The sequence below is a fragment of the Triturus cristatus genome, chromosome 8 (genome assembly GCF_964204655.1).
Source record: "Triturus cristatus chromosome 8, aTriCri1.1, whole genome shotgun sequence".
Lineage (NCBI taxonomy): Eukaryota > Metazoa > Chordata > Amphibia > Caudata > Salamandridae > Triturus > Triturus cristatus.
Window position 1 is genome coordinate 220,716,053 of NC_140591.1, and position 6,587 is coordinate 220,722,639.

At 46.6% G+C, this 6,587-nt stretch overlaps 1 protein-coding gene across 3 annotated transcripts in view; it reads left to right on the top strand.

Moving 5' to 3' along the window:
- Positions 1-789, top strand: part of LOC146801870 (high affinity choline transporter 1-like) — a 275,265-nt gene extending 274,476 nt beyond the window's left edge. For all 3 annotated transcript variants that reach the window (XM_085621396.1, XM_085621397.1, XM_085621398.1), the window contains one exon: positions 133-789. In XM_085621396.1, coding sequence (XP_085477522.1) covers positions 133-666 — 534 coding nt within the window. In that variant the 3' untranslated portion in view covers positions 667-789. The remainder of the gene's footprint in view (positions 1-132) is intronic.
- Positions 790-6,587: the final 5,798 nt, after the last annotated feature.

A 6,587-nucleotide genomic window follows, 5' to 3' on the forward strand; every position in this document is an offset into this window, starting at 1 on the left:
AGTATCTAAAAAAGAGAGCTCACTTCATGTGGAAATTGAACTTGCATGATGCCCTGTTTTAGTGAAGTGAGGTGTAGTTTAAAGATTTGGATAAGCTGAACATTTTCCATAATTCGTTTTTTCTCTTCCCAGGCTTCAGAGACAGAGATACTGTGCATCATGCGGATCTCCATGGTCGTGTTTGGATCAGCGGGCACCGGTCTAGCTTTCCTTTCAAGCTCCATCTATGACCTGTGGTTCCTGAGTGGAGAGCTGGTGTATGCTGTCCTCTTCCCCCAGCTCTGCTGTGCCCTCTTTATCCCAGGGACCAACACATATGGCTCAGCGGCGGGGTTCCTCTTTGGCTTCGTACTGCGACTGCTGGCCGGGGAGAATGCGCTTAGACTCCCTCCTGCTATACATTACCCCGGCTGCAGGCTTGTGGATGGCACCTACATACAACTGTTCCCATTTAAAACATTCATAATGCTGTGCTCCTTGGTCACCATCATTCTGGTTTCCTATTTAACCACCATTTTATTTAGGAAAAACATCATATCAACAAAGTGGGATGTGTGTGGCGTGGCACAGAAGAGCCGTGCATCCCTGTCGCATCCTGCTTCAGAAGACCATGCGGATCAGCAAGCCAGTGAAATGTACATGGATTCTTTAAAAGGGAACACTTAGTACAAATGTGACATTTTTTAGACTACTTTAAGGCATTTTATATAATATTGTGCATCTTTCTTTTCTTTGTCATTCAAACATTGGTACTGATGAGTTTAATTAAAACATAATATTGCAAGAACAAAATCATAACCGGCTTTCAGAAAGGTGTTTTAAGTTTGTGAAGAACAACACATTTTACAATATGATTGGCTGCAAATTTCTTTTTTAAATGATTCATTGTTGGGTATTCTTCTCTGGATTATCAGCAACGATGGATTCCATGTGGACCTTAGTTTCCAAATTTCTTCATCTTCTGAGCTACAATATTGTAGGCCTGCATCCTTCATTCAAAGAGTCTCTGAAACCAAATGCTGTTGTCTATTTTGGAGACAGAATGGAGAGTTTGCACGGTACAAGAGACAACAATAATTACACTTTAGTATGTGTATTCAAGCTCTTTATTGTTGTGTTTTGAGATCTTGCCTCTTGACAGTGTTAGCTTTCTGTTGTTGAATAACTATTGACTACAACACAACACAGAGAGTGGGATTTGAGTCATTCCCTTGCTCATGATGGAAGGCTTTCTTGCCTATCTCAGTTTCCTGCTCCCTATTCTTGTATTTGTCCAGTATCTAGAGCAAATACTTCTTTACCATGTTTCTGTTCGGTTGTATTTGTCCACAACTGATATCAGGGAACTACTTTTTCATGTAGCACTTCATGTGAGTTCATGTCTTTACTGGCTCATTCTTCCCCATCTGTTTGTTCCCTCTTACATTCCCACCCTGCCATCTCTCTAGAGGGTACCCACAAGCCCCCGATCACCATTCACCTTCCTTGCTCGCACATTGCTCTCCTTCCTGCACTATTCACTTTATATTGGTTTCTTTGTTATTTATGAGTTTCTTTATTTACTTCTTTAAATGAAATTGCATTGCAGAGGACTTGGAAGCTACACATTGCTACTGGGTTACTCGTTTCTTTATATCTGTGTGGAATCATATACATACTTTACATTTTTCATACTAAAATGGACATGGGGGATCATGGAAGAGTAAACTAAAGCTTTTAAAAACATGCCATTAACGACTTGAGGAGGGATAACGATTTACCCAGGAAGAGAGATTCCGATACTTTCAGATTAGGCATTGGTTGGTGCAGCCCGAGATGAGACCGGCCGCCCAAAGACACCTGACCAGTTTTGAGAAGTGGCTATTAGGCAAAGAATCAGATAAGCATCTAGTATCGACCTATATACATTGCTATCCGATAAGCCTCTTGAAAGTAGATCTGCGGGCCAGCAGAGATGGGAGCGGGAATTGGGGCAAGAGCTTTCCATTCGGGAGTGGCGGGACATCTTTCAGTGATTGAGGCACACAGCTTCCAACGAAGCCTGCACGGAAACTGTGACAAAGATTGCCAGGTACTGGTACTTAACGCTGGCCCACATACACAGAGTGCGTCCACAGCGGAGTGAAAAGTGCTAGAGGTTCAATAACGCCCTTGAGACACTTGTGCATATCCTGCGTAAATGCCCTAAACTGACTCCGTTTTGGGAGGAAATCCTGAGACAGATTGACGACAATTTCAATACTCAACTCCCCTGTTTTCTGGCCCATGTGCTGTTGGGCCTCCCTAACCCGCTGACTAGGAGAGGTAGACACATTGCACTGGCATTGGGGGTGGCACATCAAACAATTCTGGCCCTTTGGGGAACTGACAGACTTCCGACTAGACTGGGGTGGATCAACCGCATTTGGCACCTCTTGGGGATTGGGAGACTTCAAATGACACTGAAACTACAAGAAGACACATTCAGGGAAGATTGGCAGCCATTTACCTCCCTCCTGTCACAGGAATTCACAGACCTCGCTTGCCCTAGATATCTAAAATTGCTGCGCCTGACTGATCCACAACCATGATTCAATGAAGGAGACCCCCGAGAATACAAGGACTAAAGGTACACAGAGACATAAGTGATTATGAGCATCCAGGGTGGGAGGGAGGGGGTAGGAAGGGGTTGTTGGGGGGTGTTTTTCTTTGTAATAAAATACATAAGTTGCTAACAGTACTGACATTGGCTAGATGTTGAAGCTACGTCAGAGATTACAGTACTCCATATTGTCCTTTGTGTTGCAACAAATAAAACAAATCTAAACATAAAAACAAGCCAACATGTCATCTGGTGCGTTATGAGTCATGCAGATGCATCTGTGGCAATCTTGGAATGCTGTTTCTCCATTAGACCGATTCCAATATGGTTGCCCATGCACGCACATGTAACAAAATGCACAAGTTGCCATGTTGAAATGGTTTTTGGCATAAAAGAAAAACATTCCAAGGCGGCCGCTCATGCATGCATGCATCATTTTGTACCAGCAGCCACCTTGGAATAATATTCCTGATATAAAAAATCTAAGGTGTCTGCCCAAGATTGCACATGCAAACTGACAGTGCTAATGGAAAGAAGAAGAAGTAAAGCCAACATCTTGTGAACATTATTTCCTTTGTGTCAGATGATCAACACAAGCCTATAGAAAACGAAAGCCTAAAGGGCCCCATTCACATGTACAGGAATACACAGGCACAGGGTTCAACTTAAAAGTGCATGGTATTCACAAAAGATGATTTTGCATCTTTATTGTAACATTAACCCAAGGTTCTCAAGAATGGGCGATAATCATCGCCAAAATAGGTCAACGCGATTTTTCATATCGCCGTCTATCGCGGGAAAATAACTCTGTGTTAACGTCGTATTCCCAACATGGCGGTAACATGCAATAGTTCCCCGATAACCCGTCAAATGTCCGCGATAAAATTACCTGGACGGCGATAAAAATCTCAAGCCAAAAGTGAAAAAAATGGCGATGGGCCCAACCGCGATAAAAAAATCAGCGATAAGCTGCTCCAGGCATGCAATTCACACACGTCAGGTGGGAAAAGCAGAAAAGAAAACCACAAACCAAACCAAAACAACTGCGAAGCACAATGGAGGTAGCCGGAGAAAGTACAGAGGAAAACCAGAACCCCACAAGACCCACGGAGGACCAGCCTGGGACCTCGGGGTCAGAGAAGGGCAAGGAGAAGAAGAGTAAGACGCGGTTCAGTCCCCAGGAAAACAGGTCCTGATAACGGAGGTGCTAGAACACCATCAACTACTGTTCGTCACCTCCACTGTGTCATTGGCAGCAAAAAACGGAATATGGCAGTCCATCGTGGACAAGGTGAATGTAGTCGGAGTGCTGAGGAGGACAATGGAAGAGGTCAAGAGGCGCTGGAATGATGTGAAGCGCAAAACCAAGCAGAAGTCCAGCGCCACAGGAGGAGATGGATGAGATGGAGGAAATGGTGTCCACAGTCATCAGTGTGGAGACGATGGCAGGAGTTTGGGGACCAGACACTGCTCAACATGACCTGACACAACAGCTATAGGGTGAGTAACGACCAGGGACTGGGGAGACGGGGGGAGAGGGGCACAATGGCACACATGCACAATTAAGTATAGCACAGTGCACACCCACAATGACTCTGGATCATGACCCTGATCCCCTTGGCACGCTGCAGCACACCTAGAAACAGCAAGTAGGCCCCCGTTGACTATGTGTCCAGAGGGGGCCCTTCCCACACATCACCAATCTCACAACCAACCCATGCACATGTGCCAAACCCAGCAAAGCGGTGTGTCTGTGAGCCACACTGACAATGCAAGTGACACTGCATGACGAATAGCATGTCTGCAGTCAATATATCATGACATGTTGCACGCCACAACACTGAGGTGGCTGAGTGTGGATCACATCCGTAAAGGAGCAGGTCACACTCTGACACATCCACGTGCACAAACAACCCCTGATGTCAACAACACATCTGCGGACAAACCATGCCCCAGAGTCCCAACACCCACCAAGAGCCCAATTTACCCAAGTATGCAACATCTCAGCATTGTATAAGCACAGATGTCAAAGGCACACCGCCTGAAAGGGATAAGGGGCAGCAAAATCAGAGCTGCATGGGTGACTCTCCCAAAATGCAGCACATACACATAACATTCAGAGCACATCGACATTGACAACAATGTGGTACAAACTGCAACACGTTCACAACAGAACAGAGGACACAACTGGTGCCGCTTGTGTATAGAAACTGGCCAATCACATTTGGCATAGCAGGGAAATGTGAGATGGCAATGTTCAAGTACAAACACACATCCGTGATGTTGTCGAAATGTCCACTATCCCGCATCAAATAGGCAGCTCCTCCCAATCAGTCACAATGTACATTGTCATGCAGTCTGTATATAAACTTGTACAATGCATCAACATACATGTGAACACAATGTTAAACTGCATCTCCCTTTCACATTGCAGAGGGAGAATCAACACCTCCTGCAGAGCAGACCGAACATCTCTTCACTAATGAAGAAGAGGACCTTCACACCTTTGACCACGACGCCCTCCAAGAGCTCATCGACAGCTTCGGCACCTCACCTCCAGGAGCAGGGCAGCCCAGCTGCATCGAGGAGACCTCACCCCCTGCACGGACCACACAGCAGGAAGCACCCACCACCACGGCTGTCTCCCAGGACCCACACGAACTACACATGGCCCTCCAATGCCGTGTGTTAGGATGCCAGGAGAAGATGGCTGATCAGGTGCGGGTGGGGTTCGACCTCATGGCAACCAAACTAGATGCCATACCTGGGTGTCTAATTCCCATGAGGGACCACTTTCAGTCCCTAACGGACACCCACAGTCCGCTCCATGTTCTCCAACACGTGCGGGAAGCCAGCTATGGAGTAGTTCCCTTGCTTGGTCTCCAGCTGCTCCTGCACAGTGTGGGGGAAGTGAAGGTGCAGGGGTATCAAGCTGATACAACCCGTGATACTTATAGGTATGACGAATCCTGCATAATAAGACCTTAACAGAAGTTTGTGTGGTTTTAACCTTCCTTTTCTTTCCTACGAAGGTTAGGACCACACAAACTGCTGTTACGGTCTTTTTATGCAGGATTTATCATACCTGTAAGCATTCCGGTTTGTCCAAGTGCAATACACTGCACCAGATTACGTTTGTGACTATATGGACGCTTGACCATTGTCAACATTTCATCCAACAGGTTTCTGAATACTGACTTTCGGAATATGGAATTGTACTGGGGAGTTTCCGCAGCATTTGCTGTTAATTGAATCCACACGTGGCCCTGATGAAGTTCCCCATTGGGAATGGAACGCATTGGCTGAGCTTTTCATATTTTTGATTTATGTATTGGTAATAAAGAACTTTTTTTACACTACTGTTGACTACTGAACTTCATGACCTGGCGCACCCCCATTTCAGTGACTACAATCTTGGATCTGGAGCACAGAGGCGTCAAGCAACGACTGGCGTTGGGGTTGGTTGCACAGGAGCACTACGAATTGGAACTGACGTGTGGTGCTGATACAGGGGCCCGGCGTTGATTTTGTGGACATGCATCCAAGACATGTGTGAGGAAGTTTGATAGGGCTGGCTGTGAGACTTCTCCGACTCTGGCAGTTGTTGGTTGGAAGTTACCAGAGGCCAACAGGTGCAGCACAGCCAGCAGTTTTGTCTGCGGAGGGATGTTGGTTCTCTGCTGTGTTGGTACCGTCAGCCGGAGGGCAATGTGGGTTAGGATGCGGAGGATGGTTGTCCTTTTGAGCCTGTAGTGGGCAATGGCATCCTCTGGCGTTGAGTCTCTGAGGCAGCTGTGTTTTAGGAACGTCTGCTGTCTTGTGCTGCGCTGCCTAGGTGGTAGTCCGGGGGGGGGTCTGGGGGTGGTGGCGGTGGGTGTTGTGGCCTCTTGGGTCTCTGAGCTGCATGATCAGTAGCTCCATGACATGTGTTGATCTTCAGATGTGGCTCTGGGCTGGGCTCCCTTTCATACTTGAGGTTGTCGTTCTGCTTAACACCAGTAAAAGG